This window comes from Dermacentor silvarum, chromosome 1 (genome assembly GCF_013339745.2).
Source record: "Dermacentor silvarum isolate Dsil-2018 chromosome 1, BIME_Dsil_1.4, whole genome shotgun sequence".
NCBI lineage: Eukaryota > Metazoa > Arthropoda > Arachnida > Ixodida > Ixodidae > Dermacentor > Dermacentor silvarum.
The window spans coordinates 194,273,443-194,299,042 of NC_051154.1; the positions used below are offsets into that span (position 1 = coordinate 194,273,443).

A 25,600-nucleotide genomic window follows, 5' to 3' on the forward strand; every position below is an offset into this window, starting at 1 on the left:
CTCAAAATAACAGTTTGCATTATTTACTGAACAATAATAATTTCTTATACACAGTACGTTGTACAAATAAATGGCACAATCACGCCAGCACATCCCTGGCCAAGTCAACAGCAACAGCTGCACACTAAAACACAATATGCGCCATGACTACACCAACTCCTTGAGATTTGTGCACAACAACTTAAACTTCTAAACTCAAACTGCACTGCTATACACCTGTTGGGATAAAACAGCATCACCAACTTTAACCCACTGGTTATGGTCAACATTCATCTGTTACTATGCCTCCACTTGTGACTACAAATGGTAAATATTGCCAGTAACTGTGCCTACCAAATTTGTGCCTTGTGAAATAATGGACACAGTTGGGCACATATAACAACTACCATCCTGCAAGAAATTGAACACATGACAATGCAAAGTTTTGCCTCAATAAGAAACAACGCCCAATTTCACATAATTTGCTGCAAAAGGGCCACCACAAGACACTGCAAGCCTTCAGTTGATAACCCATGTAAATGGGGAGATCGCTACATGTCACCAAAGAGCATTTAAACAGGTACAAAGGGAAAGATTTGCAAAATGACATGTGAACATTCTTTTCGGTGTTTCTTACTTCAAATGTGCACAATATATTACAAAATTTCACTATGCACACTTTCCCTGCCAGTGTAAGAGGCCCACTCCGTTGTTTCTCGGCATGCCACTTGTACTTTCAAGGCATAAAAGCCATCACAGCCATCAGATTGGAAACGGTTCTTACTGAAGTAAATGTTTCCTAGCTAGCTGACACACACGACGAAGAGTCTTCTCGCACCAACACAACATTGCCAGTCACCCTACTAATGATGGCATGCCTTTGGTTAGTGTCCATAGATTCCCAGGCATTGTTAAGTGCATTCTCAGCAAGATGATCATACTCTTTTCTTTCCCTCTGGCCAGACACATCTTCATGCTTTGTGAACACAGTTAGAATGTATGTTACGTTCTTGTACAAAGCATTTTCCTGGTCACACAAGGGGTGCAACATCATTGCTGCATCAGGGTTCCATTGCTCTAGGTGTGATGCAACTATTACATGTCGTTGCCGCCTTTCTACTACTTCTTTGCACCGATTCTCAATAACGTGCCGTGCAACATCTTCAGACACTGACAACTCATCAGCGGCAATAGTTCCATAGTCTCCACCATCACCGAAAGTGTATGACAAGGCAGTTGCTACCTGCTGTGAAAGACATGTTGCAAAACGCTCATTTTTAACAGATGCCAGAAACGTGATCACAGCTGGTCCTGAATAAACATCAGTGTCATTGATCATGTCCATAACAGAGCTACGTATGATCTGCCAATTATATTCAGGCTGTGCTACAAAAGTGTCCTTAAGTTTACGAAGATGTTCTCGCAATGTCCCAAGGCGCCTATCAGCCAATGACAAAGGCATTGGCTGTTCGCTGAACAGGTACTGCACAAGTAGTACAAGTGCACAGACAAGTACAACTACATATATATAATAGGATGCCTGCTGGCTATGTGGTGGTGGCTCTTTCTTGCGCCTAGCCGGTGAAGCACTTCTGGGGATAGACAGTCTCCTTTTATAGAGTGAGAGGTCAGGATATGATGTCTGCGTATTACTTGGCTTATATTCCTAGAAGAGAAATAAAAAAATTGAATAATTATTTTAAAGGCTCCTTCAATTCCACTCATCTCAACAAGAATGCACACATGCATAGAAAAGCGCATGTATATAAAGCACGTCACAGCACACACAGATATTTATTAAAATCAAGGAAGCACTTTCAGTTTGACAACTAATTAGATTTTTAAACTGCTTATTTTGTATGCAAAGATTTAATTATGCATGTTCTACCTGCTTCTAAAGACCATTTAAAGAGGTTTTCTTAAACTTTCTGGCCTATAGGAAACTCCACTAGCCTTCACAGAGTGCCAAGGAACCCAAACTCCAACAATGCGCTAGTACAAAGCCTCTCAATTAATGTTGCAATGAATCAATCAGATGGCTACATGCTGTTTATTGAGGCTTCTTTGATTTCGGCTTTTATATATATATATATATTTTTTATTTTCTTGTTTCTTTTTTTTTTGGGGGGGGGGGAGGTAAAAATTCGGTGCTATTTTAAAGCGCAAAACTAGGGAGAAAACGGGCATTTTGCTGTCTGGCAGCCCCAAAATTCTAGGTTTTCTTGGCAACTTTCACAAACAATTCCTGCAGGCAACGGTCAACTTGTGGGTGCTAATGTTATATTTACACAAGCAAAATCACTCAGAGGAACATGTCATGACACAGAGAGCTACTTGCGCATTGTGTGACAAACTCACCAATACAAATCCTCATTGGCAGGCATTATTTATACTTTTAAAGGGAACTACATGAACAAAAGCAGTAAATATAGACATCTTTGGCATTCCCTTCTTTACTTTGTTTTCTGCACTTTTTTTAACAAAGAAAGAAAGTACAAATAATTGTGCACACAGGCATGCTTCGAAGAGGTGTGATGCTTCTCTTTATCTTACCAACTTATGTTCAAATACAGCCTCCCGCATTTTTAGCTATACCACGCGAGCATCCATCACGCGTCATTTTAGCGCTTTTCAGCAGCGATAATCAGCGAGACCGGCAGAAGTACTCTCAAGTGCACTAAGCACTCTATTGTGCTAGAGTTGTCTAATGCTATGTTCCCTTCAGGACGACGTATGACCATATTATAGTGTTCTCGCGCGATATAGCTAGAAATGCGGGAAGCTGTACATTATCATATGCATTTTAAGCATTTCTTCGTCCATCTGAGCCTTTTGTCCTGTCTTTTGTCATCCTGTTTTACTGGTTTCTGTTATGAGAAGCGTGTGGCACGATACTGGCACCGCTGCACAAGACTTAACGATGATAGCTGTCATGAATGTTGTTGCAGCCAACATATAGTGAAGCACTGTGCAGGCTTACATCGCAGCTTTGTAATGTCACCTGTGAACTGTTGCAATGTCGGTCACTCGAATATATATTTCAAACGTCCAGCAAAAGGAATTTTTGTTCGTTTCTCAATGTGGCTGCTGCCATTATGAGCTAGACTGGAGGACACGCAGTGTACGTGAAGTGCAGGTTCATTGACATCATTGTGCCTACATGAGCGCGCTTCTAACATGTTTGCAGCTTGCCGTGTTGCACGTAGTTCAAGTTGCATCCCACCAGTTAAGTTTTTTTTTGACAGTGTTTCTGCTTCATAGCTCTTGCCTTACCAAATGTTTGCTTCACCTTTGCCTTGTTTACCTCCGCACTTGCTGTTTACGTTCATGGTGGCTACTATTTTTCTATCTCCTTTCTAACAACTGAGAGCTATCCCAAGATGCTTGCTCGATGCACATTATGAGAAAGAAAAAAAAACGACGCTGAAATCCAAACCAGAGTTAATTTGGGGGTCAAATACACACAAACAATTCAGTGAATCTCATGCATGTACGCATTTTTTTCGCATTCCTACATTTTCATGTGCAACCTGTTCGTGTGCTTTATATATACTGACGTAAAATGGCCTTTCTGATGCATGCTCACAAGTTTATGTATGTAGTATAAATGTTCATAGGAGCGGCACAACTGCATGTTAGGTGCAACAGTTGTGCGCTAGTTCATTCACGCATGTTTGTATCGACATCGGCTGTTTATGGAGTTGTGAATCGAAATGGCACCGAGAAACCAACACCCTTCCAAGTTCACCGTCATGTTAATGCAAAAAAGGCACTTGGTAAGTGGATCCTGACAACATAGACTTCTGTTGACATTCGTATGTGGCAGGCCACATTCTCTTTAGGACACTGGACAGCTTAGGATGCCTCCATACCAAGCCCAGCTTTCAGGCTGGGGATAGAACTCTGCTGGCGCCATATTTGTTCTCACCTCCACCACACTGCCTTAGAGCTGTAGGAAGGCCGTCATGATTTTGCTGAAATCGTTCACATTTGCCAAGGAAAAATTAACTAGACATCGAAATTCAGTAAATGAAAGTGTTCCATTTAGTAATACATTCCCAAGCAAGTTTAAAACAAAAAATTAGGCATTTCAGAGGAAGGTTTATTCAGGGGCTCAATTATAAAAAGTACATATGAACAGATAAATCATTTTTCTTGGCAACCACTCTACCAATTTTGAACAGGTTTGTTGCATGCAAAAGTAAAACTTATAAATTCTACCCACCTTAATAGAATACATACGCACGAACATGCGCACACACACACAGGCACGCAAACACACCCAAAAAAAGCTAGCCAAAGACAGGCATGGAAACAGCACATGACCACACCAGAGAGAACCAATCCACCCTTTGCATTGCGCTGTGGCGCCCCTAGTGGGTTCCGCGAGAAACAAAATGTACGGCGTCGAGGCGCAGCGGAACACAGAGGCACACTGCAAGAAGCGAGCTGAAATGGTTTTGTGCATTTGTCAGTCGTAATTTTGGTTTTGTGTGACTGGCCGCTTCCTGGACAGGACACCGAGGCCGGCAACGACTCTGGTGCGACTTACAACTACAAGTGATTGAAATGCGATAACCACATACATTTCGTGCAGCTACGCCGACAAAACCAGTCACCGTGCGATGTGCCTCTAATCGAATACATCGTACCGTAACACGATTGCCATAGCGCCTACGCTTGTATTCCTATTATTCATATTTAGTTGTACCCAATATGAATCCAAACATGCTTTGGAAGTTGAAATGCATGAACGTGAGCACTCGCCAGCCACCCACATCAAGTTCAAGTTGGGCTCGATTCCACTCAGCGGAGGTTAGCCGTATCGTAGCAGCCGAGTTCATGCATTTGCCACTGTTAGACCTGCATGGAATGTACGCCAATAGGATCATAAAAACCGCTTTGATAACTCAGTCTTGACCACAGTGGCCATAGCTCTTTGAAGGGACGATACTGTGCGCAGAGTATTTATGCAACACAAGAGCGGCGCATTTAATAACACCGGCACGTGTACGGTCACCGCTAGCTGTTCGCTTCAAGTACAGTAGAAGCCAAGCACCGCTCAGATGAAATAATGACGAATTGCTCAAAGCTTATAAGAACACTTCTCATGCGCATATCACAAGCGTTGTATTACACTGAGATGAGAATGCATGAGCTTCCCGGGCACATCGAAAATGGCGACTACGACCGAGCCGCACTGGCACGCGAAAATGCCGATGCCCAGCGTACTCGCGTGGCAACAAGCGCTGTTTTTGCTTACGCCGCAGTATCGAAAGGGCCATCCCTTGTTGCCTGTTTAACATAAGAGGCAAACTGCGTTTTCAATAACTAATCAATTTGGCAGCATAACAATACACACAGATCTACCATTCTACGTAGTTGCACTTTGTTCATGGAAGCACCGGCGAGTGTGACCAACAGCCTTTGATCAAGAACAATGATGTACCGCGATGTTGGCACTGCGCCGTGTCACGGGTTCTAACTGTTTCTGTGTGCATCATACTATGCTGAGTGATTCCCTTCAAGTTGATATTGTCAGGATCGAACTATAAAAGCAGTTTCCTTCGTTGTACTTGCTTATCCTATATTTCAGGTCCATCGGTAGTGGACGAACTTGTAGGCTGTGTTAGGCCTAATGAAGCTGCGCTGAGCGAGATCGACACCGCCTCAAACTTGATGTGGACAGCTGGAAATGGCTGGAAATCATAATTTCAGCTTAGGAGGCACGTTTCAACTCAATCTGAGAGTTAATAAATACATACACAAGCGCAATTGCTGCGACATTAGCATTCTCGGTGCGATGTTCTCACTCGGATGCCGCTGGCACGGCGATCAGCACAACTGGTTTTGTCGGCGTTGTTGGTACGAAAGCCTATCACACTACGATGACTTGCTGTTGTCAGTCGCATCTTCATGATACTAGTATGACAATATGGGTTTCATACTGGTACAATCTGCCAAATTAAGCCGGCCAAATGTTTTCTTATGGCCGTTCACGCAGAACACGGGCTGCACAACAGATAACGTTGGTGTTTCCATTGGCGGTGCCACCGCAGTTTGGCACACCCCCCTTTGGTGCCGCACACTTCCTATATATGCTCTTGGAACAAAATTAATGGAATAACAACTAGCCGAATGAGCCACCCTTCTTTAAATGTAATATTGTTGGGTAAATGTCCTCTTAATGTCGCAGCTACCGGTCACAATGCAAAGCAATGTGAAGCGAAGCTTTCATGAAGCTGTTAATGAAATGCTATAAATTTGCCAATTTCTTCCTGCGTCTCTGGCATAAAATCCCGCTCGCATGTGCTCTCGCACACCTAAGCTACGCAATGTGAATCATCATAATTAAAACGCGGATACGCTTCTTTGCCAATCTCCTATTGTGTGTGTGCTACGATATTGAAATCATAACACGCGAAAACAAATCTTGGCCAGTCCTTCGTTGAAGGTATGTGTAACTGGTATGGAAATCATAATCATCAAAACATAGTGATCCTCTCAAACAGAGAGTTCGCGTTGGCACAATATGTACCTCCCGCTTCTTGGCCAGTCCCCCACTGTGCGCATGTGCCATTGTATGACCGTTCTTGGGTATGTGCCAGTGTATTGAAATCCTCATAACCATTATCAATACACGGACACGCTTCTTGGCTGATTCCCTGTTGTTGGTATGGGCCATAGTACAACCTTTGTCCATGAAGTTTCGAGACTGATTTATTTTCTTCTCTAGAAATGATTCACCAAAGCTATTTTCTTCTCTAGAAATGATTCACCAAAGCAAATGTTGGTACGTATTTGTAGCGCCATCTTTTCGGGCTAACCTGAGCTATTTATGTTAATTTCTGTGGCAGCCGCTAGATGGCACTACATGTAGAAAAAAGATACGTTGTCACTAGTCTGTGCAGTGAATGCGGAGAGATGGATGTCCACCTCGAACAGCGTGTAAACATAAAATTTTGTGTGAAGCTTGGCAAGACAGCCACACAGACGTATGAGCTCCTTCGCGATGCTTACAGCAACGAGAAATTATCGCGGGCGCGAGTTTTCGAATGGCACAAGAGGTTTGTTTCGGGGAGAACGTCGGTGGAAAACAACACAAGGCAGGGGCGCCCTGCAACCTCACGGAATGAAAACAACGTGGCTTGGATCAGGGAAATCGTACAGCAAGACCGCACCATTACAGTCCGCATGCTATCAGATGCTCTCGACATTAGTAAGACAGCATGCCACCAAATTTTGCATGAGAACTTGGGGAAACGAAAGCTGAATGCCAGACACAGGACCAAAAGGACACGCATGCATCAGTGAGCGTTGATTTGCTCTCCGAGGCAGAGAAGGACGTTGCATTCGTCGACAGCATCATTGCTGAAGATGAAATATGGTAGATGAAACGCTCTGCCTCAAACAAAGAGGCAGAGCGTCGGTCCACAAGCTCTCCGGCGTCGAGAAAGTGCGGCGACAGAAGACCAAAACAAAGACGATGCTGATAGTTTTTTTTCGATGCTAGAGGTGTCATACACCACGAGTTCGTCCCACAAGGGCAGACAGTGAATCAGCAGTTTTAGATCCGCGTGTTCCAACACATGCGTGATGCACTGCAACGCCGTCGTCCCGACTTATGGGCATCTGGACAATGGAGCTTTCTCCACGATAACGGAAGGCTGCACACTGCTCTCAGCGTGACAGAATTTCTCGCTAAGCACAGCATTACTGTACTTCCCCATCCGCCATACTCGCCTGACCTCTCCCCATGCGATTTTTTCCTGTTTCCTTGTGTGAAGAGAGCCCTAAAAGGTAGCTGGATGGGGAGCGTGGAGACCATTCAAGACACCACGACACAGGAGCTAACAAGCCCTGCCAAAAGAAGCGTTTTCCAACTGTTTCCAAGACCTCAAGAAGCGTTGGAAGCTGTGTATAGACTGCCAGGGAGACTATTTCAAAGGGGTGCTGCACAAATGATTTCAATGTTAAATGCATTTTTTTTAATGGACTCAGTCTCGGAACTTTATGGACAAAGGTTGTAGAAAATAATAATCATCATCAACACAGAGCAATCATCTTCAAACCTTGTTGGCGATGGTGCGATATGCACCGCCCACATCTTGGCCAATCTCCCGTTATGGGTATGTGCCATTGTATAGAAATTATCATCATAACAATCAACATGAGAACAAGCTTCTTGACCGATCCCCTATGTGGGTATGTGCCATAGTATAAAAACCATCATCGTAATCAACACGTGGCGACCATTTGAAAGATCTAGTTGGTGTTGTTGGCACGCCTCATTTGTGGCCTAATGATTAGAGCATCGGGCTGCTGCGCTGGCAGGCCCAGGGTCGAATCCTGCCACCGGACGTCCTTCTTCCTTTCTTTTACGGCGAAGCTGTTAGCCTCTAGTTGGTCAGTTTTCGTGTCCGCGTCCGTTAGCAAAAATGTGGGCCAATCCTGCAGGTATTGCAATACCGGGCTAACCCGCGGCGGAGGTGAACCAGGTTTCAAGCACTCAGCAAAGTGAAGCGAAAAGTGCATGCATTGTTTGGAACCACGAATACAACATAGAGAACAGCATTCATTTCAATAAAAAACAAGTGCAAAACACGCATCCTAACCACATATTTGATGACTAGCCCACAAGATATTCATAAGGGCGTTCTAAGCCGCTTCTCGATGCATGCGTTTGTGGCGCAATGGTTTCAATATCAGGCTTCTGTACTAAAGGTCCTGTGTTCGAATCCTCCCATCTTTAATAATGTTTATTTATTTATTACACAGTACTTTGTAGAAAATGATGCGTTTACAAAGTCACAAAGCCATTTGAAGCCAGAAGGACGAAGTCTAGGCAAATCCATGTACTTCCCATAATTCCCCTGCTGGCTGAAACGCACCGATTGCAGCTCCGGTAGACACTCCCGTTACAGCACTGCTATGGGTAGGCCACGTAGAGTTAGGGCTCCTGAGGAACCACAGCGACCACAAAGCGATTATCGCTACCATTACTCTAAAGTAATCAAGTATTTTATACACGCATCAGGGTATAGAGGTCTTGCAACAGTTTCGCTGGACGTCCACTTCCGCAAGGCTGAGATGGCGAGTAAACTTTTTTTATTTATGAATCAGGTTGAACCTACTCAGCGAGAACCCCAACAACCGATCGACACAGGAGAAACCATAGGATGGTAAGCAAAGAAAGCTTTGCTTTGAGGAATCTGCATGTCGATACTGTAATGGGACATTTTGAGCAACAGTTATTGCTTGAAAATCTTCGTATGGCATGCTGAAAATAGGAGTTTTTGATGGGAGATGATGTGTCCAATGCATTCACTTTCCCCTAAGCTCTGCTGAGACAGGCGCTGCCACTAAAAGGGGTCAGGCATGTGCACGCTGACTGGTCAAGTTCGAATTATCAGTGAAGGCCGATCTTAAGATAGAAATAACGAATGTTTGGGCCCATAGAAATGTATAGGCGTTGGCTGGAACCTTTGGTGGGGATTTAAATAACCGAAAAAAGAAATTCACGGGAGTCAAATTAAAGAAAGTCTACTGTATATGAACAATGTTAAAACTATGACCTATCTAGATTACTGCCTCTGTCACTTAACAACTTTTCTGTGGTAATATAATACAGTCAGGCCTCGATATAACGAACCTCAATTTAACTAAATTTGTGATGTAACAAACTATTTTTATTTCCCGATCTTAGTTCCATTGAATTAGCAAAACCTCAAATTAACAAAATTCGCGATGTAACGAAGTTTTTCGCTGCAAGTACAACTTCGTTATATCGAGGCTCGACTGTATGCCATTTAGCTCTACTGCCGTTGACAATTTTACCAACGGGTAAAATTCTTTGTGCATACTGGCCCTGTATTTGTTGAAGTCACACTTGCAGGTAGCATCTCTATTATACGAAACTTTTGTTAAATTGAGGTTTCCATGCTTTAACAATGAAAATAATTCTACATGCTCCCATAACAATCCTGTTGGCCTCCTATGTTGTGCATACACATGTTCAAGTAAGATGTCACCAGAAATTCAGGTGGCAATTACATGCACAAAGTGTACCACCTCAATTTACATAGCCAAGTGAGCTAGGCAAGAATGGCCATAACAACGCCATCGCGACAATGTGAAGTCGCCTGTGTTTATGGTCCTGTGTGTAATCTTTAACCTCAAAGGACATCACTCTGGCCTGAGGAACCTACGATGGTATCTAAAAACAATTTCTTTTTTCCTGCATACTATACTGCTCTCCAAATACCACAAAGTGCACCAACTATGTGGCTACCATGCCAAGCACACCAAAAAAGTATCTTGACACAAATAAAATGTCATACACACAAGACTGATATGTATATTATACTTCTTTTTTTCCCACAGAAACTTTATGTCAGTTACCCTGTAAAGGGGCCTTCAATATACTGATCACAACGCTAACTGTAAAAGCCAATGTTGCCCGGTGGCAGTGCACCTAGCATGCATTAAATGTTTGTCGCAAGGTTTAATTCACAGAGTGCATGCGATGTACTGTACTCGCCAAATGGAAGACAACAGGAAAACTTTAAAGTCGAACACCCCATCTGAGCAATTACTTGAAAGTGCCATGTCACATCACTATGAAATTGGTCATAAAGTGATATGAACTCGTTTCTAAGTGTAGGTACAAACCAAAATTATGCTAGTAACATGAACTGGAGACAGCGGACACAAAAGTATGTGCATTAGTTAGCCCTATATTGACGTGTTTCATTCCATCAGTATAGTACATGCAATGACATTATTAAATCTAAACTGCAGTGTTAAAACTTCCTTAAACAGCCCTGAACCCCCCCTCGAGCTTGGTGAAAAAACTGTCTGCGGGTAGCATACGCTATTGTGAAACACTCAGCCAAATTTCGCAGTCATGCACGGCACGTAAATGTCGCAAGCAGAGCGCGAAGTCACCTTTCTCTCAAACGCTCTCTCTTCAACAGAAGCCTGCTCGTCACTCTTTTCTGGACGCCTTATTTCGTAATATAGCAGATTCCAATACGCGGTAGCTTTGGTTAATAGCTGACATCAATCAAGAATCGTGTTTGAATCAGTGTGCTTCTTCCCACTGTTACTGTTGTTACGATTGACGTGTAACACTCACTGCAAATACGATTATCGAAAGACCATGCCTAATTGAAATGCAGGATAGATCCCAAATTTGCTATGGGTGTCTCAGGTAGTTCCAGGTCTGGCTGGCGCATCGCAGTGATTATGAGCCCCTTTGTGTGTGTGTGTGTGTGTGTGTGTGTGTGTGTGTGCGCGCGTGACAGGAGGGGGGGGGGGGGCGCCTTCCGCGAGCTATGTAAGTTAAGGGCTCCTTCCACAAACTAAATAGGACCCACGAGTTACCGCCAGCGGAGGCAAGCACGTGCAATGTCGCCTGGGAGAGAGGGAGCAGCCACCAATCACCAACCGGAATCAGTACATGCCATGTGACGTTGACGTGAGCAAAATCCCGCCGACAATTTTAGCGGCCCCGCAATGTATATTTTAGTATTCTCTTCTTTCTTTCCTACTTCGTTACCATGGAATAAACAGTGCAAGTTTAGCACTAAAAATCGTCTCGCCCCTGCCTGGTCGCCATTGTCTCCCGGACACCTGCGGCCTGCCGACAACGCCATGTTACCCAGAAGTAACACCAGTTGAGGTTCGAGTAATCGGCGTCACAACTGGTTGACAGCGGTGGGATGGAACCAGCGGCCAATGCCAGTCACCGTCATCCGATTCATGAGCAAATGGATGGCAGCAGTGAGATGCAACCTGCGGTCAATGCCAGCCGCCGTCATCTGATTCACGAGCAAGTGGTTGACAGCAGCGGGATGGAACCTGCAGCCAACGCCAATTGCCAACAAGGCTGATGGGATCGACCACGCTTCGTCCTGTCAAGAACTAACGTCTCTGGATAGCAACTTCGGAACAACCATCGAAGGATTCATGACTGAAGTTGGCAAGTGCACGGACTTTCTTCACTGAGATTTCGCCCGACTTTACGTATTTTTTCGGGAAGTACAAAGCAGTGATAGTATAGTAACTGTTGACAAGTGTCACAACCAGCGTCACACGGTGGCATTGAGAACAATGCGCTGCCGGTTTACGCTCGCTTGGCACCCTAAGACTAAGCATGCCAGACTGCAGCGCTGACAGCGGAAGTGGGGGTAGAAGTAAGAGGCAAACAAACTATGGCCTCCGAAATGGCGTGAAGCGCCATGTGAACGAACTCGGTGGCCATTTACAAAGCGAGCTTCCGGCGTTGCCGTCCACGAGTGCCTCGTCCGCGTCCTAAGCAGCTAATCGCTCACATGTGCTCCGGTCATTGCAAATGGTGCAGCATTGTATGGTATCATAGATAATGATGTACTCTTTCCAGACAGGGACATGCAAGGAATACTGAAGTGCACACTTATAGCGAGCACGGCAGCTGCTGGTGATGCTATGTCACTGGTGCTACGTGTTTCAGTACAGATAACAAGCAAAATACTGTATATATTTGCGCTAGAGCTACAGACAATTTTTGTGAAGTTTTTAAACTACAAGTCCTTAAGATGTAAAAACAATTGTTCTGTTAGCACAACATTTTTCAAAACTGGCTGGCTAAATTCAGGACCATTAAGAATGGAGGATCTGGCCACATTGCACCACGCTTGAAATACATCGAAGCCGAGAGTCTCTTGTGGTTGAGAGCCGTCAATAAACCTCGTTGAGTGTCGACACCGCATGCCACCAGCTGGCGCCGACAATCCGTCGAAAATCAGTTCCTTGTGGTTCGGCCTTTTTAGAGTACATCACGGTCGTGTAGCAGTGAAGAAATAGAAGCACTAGGGAGAGCCATGAACCTGAAGGCGTTAAAAAAGCCGGAATTGCTAGAGTTGGCCAGTGAGTTGAACATAGAAACTTCAGAGCGAAAGAGAAAGCCAGAGATAATTGAGGCGATCGAGGCAATGGGCAATTAGCATTAAGGAAAAGGAAGAGCGTGTGGCACGTGAAGCTGTGGGGATGCGCGACTCTCACGCGTCCTCCGATGTTGTTTCTCCCGCATGGCTCCCGTTTCCTGTAATCCGTCTTCGCCACGTGGCTTTACGGCGGTGTGGTTGCGGCGTATAGCGAGAGGTGGCGCGAGTGTTGCGCTGCTCACGTCATCTAGCAACGGGGTTACTTGGGCGCAAAAGAACGAAGGCGCTTCCTCTTAGCTTGAGGGCGAGCAGCACGCACAAACTGTTCGTGCGTGCGCCGGCCCGCTTTGCACCACCGTCCCGAGAAGGCTTAGGAGCAGTACACCGGTATGAACGAACACGGATCGTTCGAACGCGCCACCGTTCGCTTGACTGTACACGTGAACGACTAGGCGATGGTGTCATAGCATGGGGCGAACATATTCGCTCGCTATCCGGTCGTGGTGAGTCGGACTTCCTTGATTTGTCGCACGCCCATGTGAATGTTCTATGCGTAGTAATTCGGCTAGCATACATTAGTGTATGAAAGGTGCAGTAAATGCCCTTTTGACTGTTTGCACTACTGAGTTGTCGTTCCTTTGTCCCAAGAGCACGTGTGAGACCCCACAAAGCCAAGGAGGAGCGTGCATATGAAGCGCCCGAGAGAAAGCGAGAAACGAGGGAACAGGATCGCGAAGAGGAAGCGCACAGAGAATTTGTGGCGCACAGAGAATCGTGGTTTTTTCGAGACGGTTTGCAAAAGACCGTGACTTTTGGTCTTTTGGGTTGTTGGGGGTACTCCCCTGTGGCATGCCCTGCATCTTAGCTCGCCTTTCTGATGACGAGTTCCGGAATTATGACACAGCTAAGAGAGCTTTAATCCGGCGTTTCGGCATTCACGTTGAGAGCGAGCAGAAGTGTCAAAGGGACAAACAGAGATTTCATTCTTTTGAAGTAACTGAGCGACAAGTAGCGGTTCAGGTCGTGTCAGTGAATGGAGAGCACAAGAAGAGCGACAAAGCAAAACCTTCAGAAGTAGAGCAAGTGGAGAGCGAGGCCGTCGCCTGTCTACAAACGGGCGATTCTGGAAAGCATTCCTTGCAAGGACGAGGCTGGTTCCAGCAGCCATGAGAAGGTTAATGTGGTGCTGGAGACCTTCCTCGTGCCTCTGCATATGGGTGAAATGTCGGAGTCGTCTAAGGTAGACCCAGATAGCGGGGCAGCCGAGCAAAGTTGGGGGTTGTTGGGGGTACTCCCCTATGGCATGCCCTGCATCTTAGCTCGCCTTTCTGATGACGAGTTCCAGAATTATGACACAGCTAAGAGAGCTTTATTCCGGCGTTTCGGCATTCACGTTGAGAGCGAGCAGAAGTGTCAAAGGGACAAACAGAGATTTCATTCTTTTGAAGTAACTGAGCGACAAGTAGCGGTTCAGGTCGTGTCAGTGAATGGAGAGCACAAGAAGAGCGACAAAGCAAAACCTTCAGAAGTAGAGCATGTGGAGAGCGAGGCCGTCGCCTGTCTACAAACGGGCAATTCCGGAAAGCATTCCTTGCAAGGACGAGGCTGGTTCCAGCAGCCATGAGAAGGTTAATGTGGCGCTGGAGACCTTCCTCGTGCCTCTGCATATGGGTGAAATGTCGGAGTCGTCTAAGGCAGGGGTTCTCAGGTACGTTCATCCCAGGGAACCCTGCTAAGCTCCATAAAGTGCCAAGGAACCCCCACCCCCTCCCCCCGATTTAACCGAATTATCGAGGGTATCAAGAAAACAAACAAATGCTGCACTACGTCAACACGCTTTTATTTACTCAATGACTCCTCAAATCTTGTTTCTATTTAGCACAAGACCAGTGCGTAAGCGGAAATTCTCTTCATCTCATGACTGATTAGCGCTAGCAGCGGCGAAGGCCTTGCGACATCCTTCGCGGCGCGCGTTTTCATCTGAGACGCGCTTTGCACCAACGGGCGCACATCCTGATTATTTTTTCGCCACTCAGCTGCGCGCCAACAAATTGTCCGTCCATCGCGATGTAGCCGGTGCTTTTTATCTTCGACATCTTTGCACTGAGTAAAAGCGAAACTACTGCTTGCCGCAACTGCTGTCGACGAAACCGCGGCCGCTATCGACGCGATCATGGACGGCGACCTTGCGGTTCAGAAGGCAGGCGGCTGACAGACGCACCTGGACGCACCAAGTCAAAACGAAGCTACCTTTCGCTGCAAGAAGAGCGGACGAAACTGCGGTCGCTATCGATGCTGCCATGGGAGGCGACTACGCAGTTGTGAAGGCACGCAGCCGACGTGCGCATTGAGTGAAAATGAAACTATTTGCCGCAACCGCTGCGGACGAAACTGCGGTGGTTATCGACGCGATCAGAGATAGCGACTACGCACTTACGGAGGCACGCGACTAGCCGCGAACGCGGTGTTACGCGTGGCGATAAACGCAAGAATAGAGGCTTTAAAGGCACAATTAGACACGAAGCGCTTCGGCGTTGCTGTCAGTCACGTGCTGCGTACGATTGCCGCTGCGGACCACGGTGCAAGCTGAAAACCACGGCTATGCGGACTGCGCCGCTTCGTTTCGGTTGGACGCTACGCCGTTCTTGCTCTTCTGAGGCGCGCATTTGCGGTGCTCCGCGTTTTTTTTTTTTTTTTTCCTCCAATGTATACGTCAGTGCGCACGCTATCGGTACCTACCCTATCCAGAAATAGGAGAAAGGCGCATGGTGGTTGGTAAGTTACGGCCTCCGAGATTCAAGTGCGAAAGCTTCGGCAACGCTGCCCTTTCTCAGAGGCTGGGTGGCTACAAGCTGCTTGCGTATTTATTGCGCAGTTCGTGCGTTGCTGTTACGCACTGTGATGTGCTTTTTGACACTCGGGCACCGTAACTCGGGCATGAGTAATGGAGGTTCTTTGGATCAAGCGCACCTCATGTTCACCGTTTTAGACACTTGTCGAGAGCGGGACCAGGGAAAATTTATCAGTGGCTCGCAGAACCCCGAGCAGGGGCCTGCGGAACCCGTAGGTTCCGCGGAACCCACTTTGAGAACCCATGGTCTAAGGTAGACCCAGATAGCGGGGCAGCCGATCAAAGTTGGGGGTTGTTGGGGGTACTCCCCTGTGGCATGCCCTGCATCTTAGCTCGCCTTTCTGATGACGAGTTCCGGAATTATGACACAGCTAAGAGAGCTTTATTCCGGCGTTTCGACATTCACGTTGAGAGCGAGCAGAAGTGTCAAAGGGACAAACAGAGATTTCATTCTTTTGAAGTAACTGAGCGACAAGTCGCGGTTCAGGTCGTGTCAGTGAATGGAGAGCACAAGAAGAGCGACAAAGCAAAACCTTCAGAAGTAGAGCACGTGGAGAGCGAGGCCGTCGCCTGTCTACAAACGGGCGATTCCGGAAAGCATTCCTTGCAAGGACGAGGCTGGTTCCAGCAGCCATGAGAAGGTCAATGTGGTGCTGGAGACCTTCCTCGTGCCTCTGCATATGGGCGAAATGTCGGAGTCGTCTAAGGTAGACCCAGATAGCGGGGCAGCCGAGCAAAGTAAATACGCGACGATTCGAGGTCTCACCGGTACTGTAGGGGAGGGCCTGACTAAGCTAGGAGTTTTCAGCGATAGCACAAGTACATTGGCCTGTCAATACAGGGAAGCGGAGATCGCTCTGGGTTCGAGCTTCGGAGACTGTGCAAAGCAGGCGTCTACCAAAACTGAGTCAGCGGCCATCCCGGAGAGCGCTCCTTTCAGGGACGAGGCTTGTTCCAGCAACCTCAATCGGGTCAGTGTGGAGCTGGTTACAGTCCTCGTGCCTCAGCACTTTAGCAACACTCGGGCAGTGTCACTGAAGTTGAATGCGCCGCGAAAGCGAGGACAAAGGGAGAAGGGTTATTCTTCCCACGTTTACGGCCTCCCCTTCAGAAACGAGAAAGCAAGCTGCAGGGACACAAAGTGGCAGGTGTCTGCAGAGGGCATGGTAAGTCTAGCGTCCTTTGTTGTCCTCAGCGAGGCTTAGAGAGCTTCAGAATGCGGCCCCATCACGTACGCATTAAGAGAAAGTAATCGGGACACTGAACGCACCTATCAGTTTCTTGATTGTACGTAGAAGCTGAAGTTTTTTTGTTAGTTATTAAGAACTTACTGCTTTTAAATTCACAGGTTTCATGTTAGGCACATAGTTTCTTTGTGTCGTGGTACGGGCAAGTTACACAAATGAAAGTGAGAAGCAGGTTTTGCAACGGTGGTGGCTAGTGGTCACGCTGATTTTATAGGTAAGCATTGAGATTGGAGGTTTGCAGAGACTAACTGAGTTCGGTAATTTAATGCTTACAGTGTAGAGCATAGTTCCGTTACCATTGTAGGAATTTTCTTCACTGAAGCGTGTTTGGAGAAGCAGTTTTTTTTTTCAGTCTTTTCGCTTTTTGTTTTTTAGGGTCTAAATCCCACTCTATGAAGTAGTTTATTAAGAGTTGAAGCGGTCAGCAGAGCCCAATATGTTTCGCATTAGAGGCGCTGGTACTAGCTGGTAGCATTGACCGAATGAGCAACTCAATACGCAACATTTGTCCCTTTGAGCATTTCCGATCGCAGTCACGAGTTCCGTAGTTCAAAAATGCGCCTTTGTTTTCTTTTTTTTTGGCAACTTGAAAATCACACGCCACGTAAGCAAATTGTTAGTTAATTGTTAGTTACCAAAAAGGTATTGTTTGAGAACGCAGGACACATTATCGGGAGGATCCCGATTAAAAATTAAATTATGGGGTTTTACGTGCCAAAACCACGATCTGATTATGAGGCACGCCGTAGTGGGGGACTCCGGAAATTTGGACCACCTGGGGTTCTTTAACGTGCACCTAAATCTAAGTACACGGGTGTTTTCGCATTTCGCCCCCATCGAAATGCAGATCCCGATTCTTTCTAAAAACTTCAGCCTGGCCGTACCACGTGACACGATTGACAGCGGAGCCGTTTCGAGCGGGAAGGACAAAGGTGTCTAAGAGCAGCCTCTGCTTGGGGTAGTCGAAAGCTCGCTGCAAGCAAGGATGCCTTTGGCATGAGAGATAAAGTGTGTAGTGCTTAAAGTAGGCTAATCATAAGCTCACCCGCTACTTGGCTGGCACGCATTTTAAATAACTGTCCGATGTGACAGCTGCGAAGTATGTTTCCTAGATGGTCGCTTACTGCGACGGTGTGGCTCAGTGGAACCCAACTTGGAGTTTCACCACAACAGGGTAGGGAAATAAAAACGCGGATGTCCTCAGCTGAGGCTTTTTGAGTTTACTTATTTTGAGTATTCAGACCCTTGGTTTGTTCTTTTTGAGTGATATTCTTGTGCTGGAGCTTAGCAGTTTACAGTACAGTTTTGACATTCGCTACAGGAAAGGTAAACTTGGGGGGGGGAATGCAGATGGTCTGAGACGTTGCCCCTAGTGTAGTGAAAGCTTCATGCCCACTCGAAAGCTTCATGCCCACTCGAAAGCTTCATGCCCACTCTGGTTCCCATGTAATTTTTCCGTTGGTATTTTTTTCATACATTTTTTTATTATTATTGCTTTGATGTAACTGACTGTTAGTTGATTTTGGTAATCACTTTTTGGGAAATGGCTGTTTCTAGTGTTTCAAGGGGGGAGGACGCATGAAAGGGATAGGAAAGCAGTAGCGTTTTTTTTTTTTTTTTTTATAAAGCTTGGTTTGTCTCGGAGGAAGGTGGCCTAGTACTCGTTTGCTTTGTGTTTGTGGGTCCAGCACTGTTCTGGAGTGATTGCTTGACAAACAGGACACGAAAAGTTGCAAGGCCGGTTTGCAAGTACAGTTTCACTGGACCGCACCAGGGAGAAAAGGCACACAAGAGCGGCACGAGGACTGATGAATGACTACAGGGAAACTACATGCTACGAACAAAGGGTTCGTCCCCATGGAAGGAAATTGCACTGCTGAAACGCCAATCCCTTGCCCAGTGGCTGCTGGCCCCTACGCGTCGGGATCCCCCCCCCTCCGAGATTCTGCTACGAGTGGCGCGTAACACCCAGTGCAAATAGGATTATCGAAAGACCATGCCTAATCGAAACGCAGGGTAGATCCCAAATTTGCCATGGGTGTCTCAGGCAGTTCCCAGTCTGGCTAGCACCCCACAGTGATTACGAGCCCCTTTGTGTGTGTGTGTGTGTGTGTGCGCGTGACAGGAGGGGGGGGGGGGGGGCACCTTCCGCGAACTGTGCGAGTCAAGGGGCAGCCCTCGTTCCGCAAACCAAGCGGGACCCACCCACAGGTTACCACTAGCAGAGGCAAGCACGTGCAATGTCGCCTGGGAGAGAGGGAGCATCCACCAATCACCAACCAGAATCCGTACATACCATGTGACATTGGTGTGAGCAAAATCCCGCCTACAATTTTAGCTAGCCTATTTAAGAGGCCCCGCAATGTATCTTTTAGTATTCTCTTCTTTCTTTCCTATTTCATTACCATGGAATAAACAGTGCAAGTTTAGCACTAGAAATCTATAGATAGTTTACGGCCTGTTCATTTATGGATAACTTTGCCGCACCCATCCGTCATTTAATAGTATTAGTCTCGCCCCTGCCTGGTTGCCATGGTCTCCCATGCACCTGCGGCCTGCCAGCAATGCCACGCTTCCCAGAAGTAATGCCGGTCGAGGTTTGAGTAACCGGCCTCGCAACACTGTGTATATTTATTGACGCAGTCTAATAAACAGGCTGAGGTAAGTGAAAACCTGCTTTCGAATTTCAATAATAATCACATACTTCCGGAAGAAGCAGACTGTCGTCTGCTCACGCTCAGCAGCGGCTGCCCGGGTAGGAATGCAACTTTGGCCACCCTGCTTATCGGTGTCGTAGCCATCGGGTCTCGGTAATTTCGACTAGTTTTGAACACTCAACTAGCCGCAAACCACATGTAACATAAGGTCAGAACACATGCATGCTTCCCAGTGCGCACTGGGAAGCGTGCATACTGGGACATCGTGCGACAGCACCATTTCACTTTGCCGAGATAAGCAAACCGCAACCCGTTTTCTGGGCGCACGAGACTGCAGTTACGAGCGAACGTGACAAAACGGACCTGTCAAGTAAGCGCACTCTCCCCTCCAGTCAGACACAAGCGAAAGACAAGTCGAACAGTCAAATCGAGCTGCGCTCCAGCTATCGTCAGCCGCTGCAAACATACAGAGATAACAGCGAACAATACTTCACGGCGCTGGCATCAGTCCAAGTTGTCATTCCAGGCCACGCCGCGGAGCGTTCGTGTTAAGCGTGCTGACAGCGGTACAACATGACACATGGAAGAGAAGACTTGCACTTCACACAGGAAGTTTTTAGCTCCGTTATTAGCTTTTCCATTTTATGGTACCAGCCAATCACAGGGCAAGATTGGGTCCACAGTGATCATCAGTGTTTAAGCATCATTTAGTATAGCCATGGCAGATATATGCAAACTAGGAAGCGTACTTTTGCACATCTCGTGGTAGAAGCGCACAAGAGGAAAAATACAAGTGTGCACTGCTACTGCTTGGTAATGCAGAGCACTTCTTAATTAACCTCTCTGTTGACAAAGGCAGTTATAAGATAGTAGGTGATGGTGCTTTAGGCATCCGTTTAAACTTGTTCCAATGTTCTTGTTATCTGTCTGAAACTCTATACATCACAATGTAGAAGACACTTACATACGACTCCTGCACCAATGGATCCTCAATGTCAGCATCTGGAGATACATGCTCAGCTTTGTCTGTCTGGTCTTCAGCATCATCACAAGAATCGGTTAAATCAGCATCATGATGACTACTTCTTCGGTCATGGATCCCCCGCCTCACCAAACATTCATCAGGTTGTTGCCTTGAACTCATCGTTTCCCTGGATGAAGGTGGAAAAAAAGTATTGTATAGCCAACACAACTTATACCCCTGTCAAGCGGGCAAGTTAAGTGCACTTACGGGGAGTGCACTTCGGGACCTTGAGTGACACTTTTGGCTACGCAGTTCTAAACGGGAAAACAGAGCGCACTCGCAGTAAAAAAAAATGACGAAAGACTACAAGCGCGTTTTGTGATGATGTAGATTAAAAAGAAAAGTATTTCTAAAATGTGATTGTTTTACGTTGTATTATTAATAAAAACAAACTTAATCTATGTTTTTTCAACAAATAACGAAAAGATTTTTTATAAGAGAGTCGGAAGTCAATGCCGGCCAAGAAAAATGCCTAGCCAATCCAGAACGACATAGCGGCGTACGACGAGGCGACATTTGATCCTGCTAGAACAGAATATGAGCGTGTTTTAGGCTATTATCTGTGCACAAGAGTTGTTCAACCACTAAAATGAACTTCTGTGTCCTTTTTTTTATGCATTACATTTTGTACCATTGAAACCGCTGGCGGCGAAGTAACGCACTCGGCCAGCAAGGTGCGTTCCGTGAACGCACTTCAACCGGAGTACACTCTTCTGAGAGTGACACTCCACTTGCGACATTAGATTTGGCAAAGTGCATAAACCGAGTGACACTCTCCATAAGTGCACTTAACTTGCCCGCTTGACTGGGGTATTAAATCTCATAATGAAGCATGTGGAGGCCATTAGAAAAGCTACACATTGTCATCACCAGCTTTGTGAAGTTCAGGGCTCTTTCAGAGATCAATGACTTTTGTCCTGCATCAACTGAACTCGTAAATTTACTAATCCCCCTGCCGCTATCTACTTCTTTTTCAGTGTTAACATTGATTCAGCAAAATGGATGATTCATCCAAATAGTGCTAGAATATGCTATCTAGTGGATCCCCTTTATATCGACTAGCACAAAACTTCCAAAAATGTTCCAATATAGTAAGCAGACAATTTTAAGTAGCACAAAGTACAAATTATCAAGGTAGCAACACTACAAACATCAGAAAGGTAAAAGAAACTGTCACTCCTGCAATTCATCTGCTGAGACACACAGCAATTGTTTGCCGAGTCTGCAGCCTGCGAAGTACGTCATCAGTGCTTTATTGAAAGCACAAGGCTTTGAAGTTTGGAACCTTTGAGTTGTGGCAGTGTGCTCAAAGCTCACGAATTTCAATGGGGAGTAAGGTCAGAGTGTGGTGATGCTTATTGCAAAGGCACTAAAGCCAAAAGGTTTCTTTGCATAGTTTTTACTGTCGACCTGGCCTCACGAGAGGGTAGCGTTAGTGGGAAGGAGGAGGGACTCAAGTTGAGAGGGCAGTGCCAAGGTGGAGGAGGAGTGAATTGAGCCGAGATTGCTGGCACAGGCTCTGACATCATCAATGAGAAATCCCTGTGCAATTCCTCCACATACAGACCAATTGCTCCACATATGCAGCAATCACATGCTAGATGTGATGCAAACACTGGTGCTGCTTGCTGCATAATTTTTCCTAGCTGTCAGTGACGTCATGGACACCGTGCCTGGCAGCTACCTGTAGACTTGTTCAGCACTCAGTTGCTTTCATGGGCACAACAGAAAAACACTCCTCTGTTGCACTTCGGAGCATAAACAAAGCAAAAGGACTAGGTCATGAGCGACATAAAAGGCAATTGAATTGGTGGCACCCAAGCCAACTTTCATATCCCAGGAAGTCAAAGAAAAGAAATGATGCCATGCTGAAGCAGAATGTCACGGCTGTGGTGTCAAACAAGGGGCAGTAAGGGAGCACAGACTTAACAAATGAAAGAAGCCCACAAATGAATTGACGCCACCATGACTACTGAGAAAAAGAATGAGAGGCTACGACTCACAATGACATTTATGCCAGCTGGAGATAATAACTTTACCAAACATTTCATGAGAACCCATTGAAGTAGCGCGCAGCACGTGACCTTTTATAGTCACATGTCCTTATGGTGACACAAGATACTTCCGACTTTGACAATCATTTCTGGTGGCTTGTTTGCAAATTTTTTTATCACTGTGTGCTTTTCTCCACAACAAGCCCACTACATGTTACGACTGCAAGCTTCCTGGCACTCTGGTACCAAGTTGGCATGTGAATGGCACTGCTTCAACCATGTCCAAGGGTCCTCAGGCAAATACTTACTGCCTTTGCTTGGCTCTAATAACCCTTTCAGACACCATTTGCTATTTCTCGCAAGGAAATATTTTTGTTTGTTCTAGACCTCACAAACCAAATGACAAGGTCATTGAGAAAACACAAACCTAGTTTATTTTTTACGAGTGTACACGATTGAGTACAAAGCATCTAAATGGTTATGAAATCGGCATAGGAATTTCAGTTGTGAAATGCGAAGCTACTCCAGTTCTTGGTGAGGCATATTGGCACCTGGTACTTCATGCAAAATATTTTCAACCGACCATTGCATCCTTCACATTTGCATCTGGATGGATCTAGTTGTTCCCCAAGCTTCAACAGCATCATATTGGGAATCTGCGCTGGTCCACTGAACAAGTTTTTTCCTGGATAAATTCAGGCAGCAAGTCCTGAATTTCATGTGATGATTTTCCACGCTTCTTTGGGCTTGGCACAGATGTAATGAATACCCCTGCAACCTGCAGTTGAAAGTGCATCGTCTAGGAGCTTTGTCCTCCATCCGTCTGGATAATCTTTGATATAATATAAAAAGCTTCCCTATTTTTTCAGTTTTTGTGCTGACGTTCAGGGATGTCTGCACGTTGTATAGGTTTGCTCTGCAGTGAGCCCCAAAACCGACTCGGGCACGCCCCTTTAAACGTAGGTGTACGGACTCCACAATTTGTCTGGCAGTCAGCAAGGCTGCAGAACTCAGTATTCAACAGAGGAACTTATTCCCTCTTCCATTGGAAGTTCCTCTGGACATTGTTTAAAAAGGGTATATCTTGCATTAACGAGCCGGCAGCTTGTTTTCGTCATCTTTGAGAGCATAATACTGGGAATCAAGTCTTTCCTGGCCAACCTTGTCTTCGTCGCTTTCACCAATATCTGATATGTTGCTGGGAGCAACCTCTTCTAGAAGCCTTTCCGCTGAATTTATCATCCCATCGTGAGACTTTTTCTTGTAGAATGTTGCGCAGAGCACATCTAAGACATCTGCAAAAAAAAAAGAAAAAATGTACAGTTATCCCACGAAGACCAGCGGTGGGGTCACTTTACGTCTATTATCACACTTTGTACATGTTTGTGACCGTGCACTAATTCCACTGTTGCCGGAGCAATGTCAGGAGCAAGACAAAATACTTCGTTGCATGTACAGTCCAAAGAGTTTCACACATTTCACAAATTTATAAATGTTGCAGGGTATTCGAGAAAAGCAGAAAAAAAATTGATTTGCATTTACCTGCTGACGCCACTACAGGTGAAACCATGCTGCTTGTTTTGTGGCGAAATTGTTGCTTCTTTCATCACATGACGCTGAAAATGTGCATATTGCAAGAGCGGAAGCACAAGATTTGGCAGAATTAAACAAGGACGTCTAGACTTTACAAAACATGAAGCAATAAATGCATTTGTAGAACGTACACAGTTGTGCACAGAGCGTTGCAAAGGGTTAAGGTATCCCCATCTCTTTGTCTGTCAAAGATCTGCCAGGAGCATTTATTATCGTCTGAAAGTTCCCTATCAACCTACAGGCCATTTAATGTCCCAATAAAGATTGACTGAGGCGTTTAATGCCCCAAAGCAACATTAAGGGATGCCGTAGTGGTGGGCTTCACTATATATATTTCTCTTAATAATGGATGCCTGGGGTCCTTGAACGTGCACCTGAATCAAAGTACAAGAGCGCTTTTGCATGTCACAATGAACAGATTAAGGTATTTTTAATTGATTTTTTTAATGAAATGTTCATTTTGAAGACTTATTCTATCTGGTACATTTTGCTGGCATGTAGCGCGAATCACAGCGCTTCTACTTTCATTCCATGTGTCAAGCTTTATGGAGCATCAGATGGCCTTTAAAGCACCGTTTCGTTTTTTCGCTTTCAAACCAAGCGTAGCAAAATAAATTGCAGCTGCGCGGCTTTTCAGGACGTCTAGCAACGACATTTGCACGACGGAAAGCAAATACAAATAAGAGGAGAATTGCAACATATAAATTCACAAACTACACTTTTTGGCACACAACTGCGTCAGTGTAACTCAAACTTTCCCGCGCCCCATGTCAAGGGCAACTTAAAGCGCCAGAAACATTCACCTAAATATCATCGACAAGCGATTAAACCCGGACGCACACTTTCCCACGGTTAAATTGCACGGAGATACTATAACACGACGGTCTTCGACAACGACCCCCTTCTGTCAAAGCAAGATCAACTTTTCGAGCAGTGGTAAAACGCGCCACCCACCTCGGCGAGTTACTTTTCAGCAAGCTCAGGCGGTTTGTGTCTTACTTAACGAAGGTGAGTTTCAAGGGACACGGCGTACTTTGATAAAACGGCCGCGGAAGCAGCTTAAATGCCCATCGCATTTGCTACGATCCGTTGAAACGTATCCATCGGAAACGTTTGCATAACAAAAAAATATATTTACTATGCCTTTAAAAGGAGTACCATTGTTGGAAGAACTACTTCAGCATACCAGATGAAGGAAACAACGGAATGAAACAAACCTGTGCGCTTTAAATATAGTCGCTCTCGTTTCAGCACCGTATCAGTATTCAGAACCAATGGCTTCAATTGTATTGGTTTGGATTGCGTCGACACCATTACGACTCATTGTGA

The 25,600-nt window shown here is 45.8% G+C and overlaps 1 protein-coding gene across 5 annotated transcripts; it reads right to left on the minus strand.

The window, feature by feature from the left end:
• On the minus strand, nucleotides 1–25,600 carry LOC119436597 (torsin-1A-interacting protein 2-like). Of its 5 annotated transcripts, XM_049658928.1 has the most exons (5): nucleotides 25,489–25,543; nucleotides 24,221–24,294; nucleotides 23,840–23,973; nucleotides 20,625–20,811; nucleotides 1–1,645 (listed from the first exon to the last, which is right to left on the minus strand). In XM_049658928.1, the coding sequence occupies exons 4-5, from the start codon at nucleotides 20,802–20,804 to the stop codon at nucleotides 779–781; spliced, it is 1,047 nt and encodes a 348-aa protein (XP_049514885.1). In that variant the 5' UTR covers nucleotides 20,805–20,811; nucleotides 23,840–23,973; nucleotides 24,221–24,294; nucleotides 25,489–25,543; the 3' UTR covers nucleotides 1–778. The 5 variants fall into 5 exon arrangements, with proteins under 5 accessions (XP_049514885.1, XP_049514886.1, XP_037559424.1 ...); XM_049658929.1 differs by lacking the exon at nucleotides 24,221–24,294 and having other exon boundaries at nucleotides 25,489–25,540; XM_037703496.2 differs by lacking the exon at nucleotides 23,840–23,973 and having other exon boundaries at nucleotides 25,489–25,540.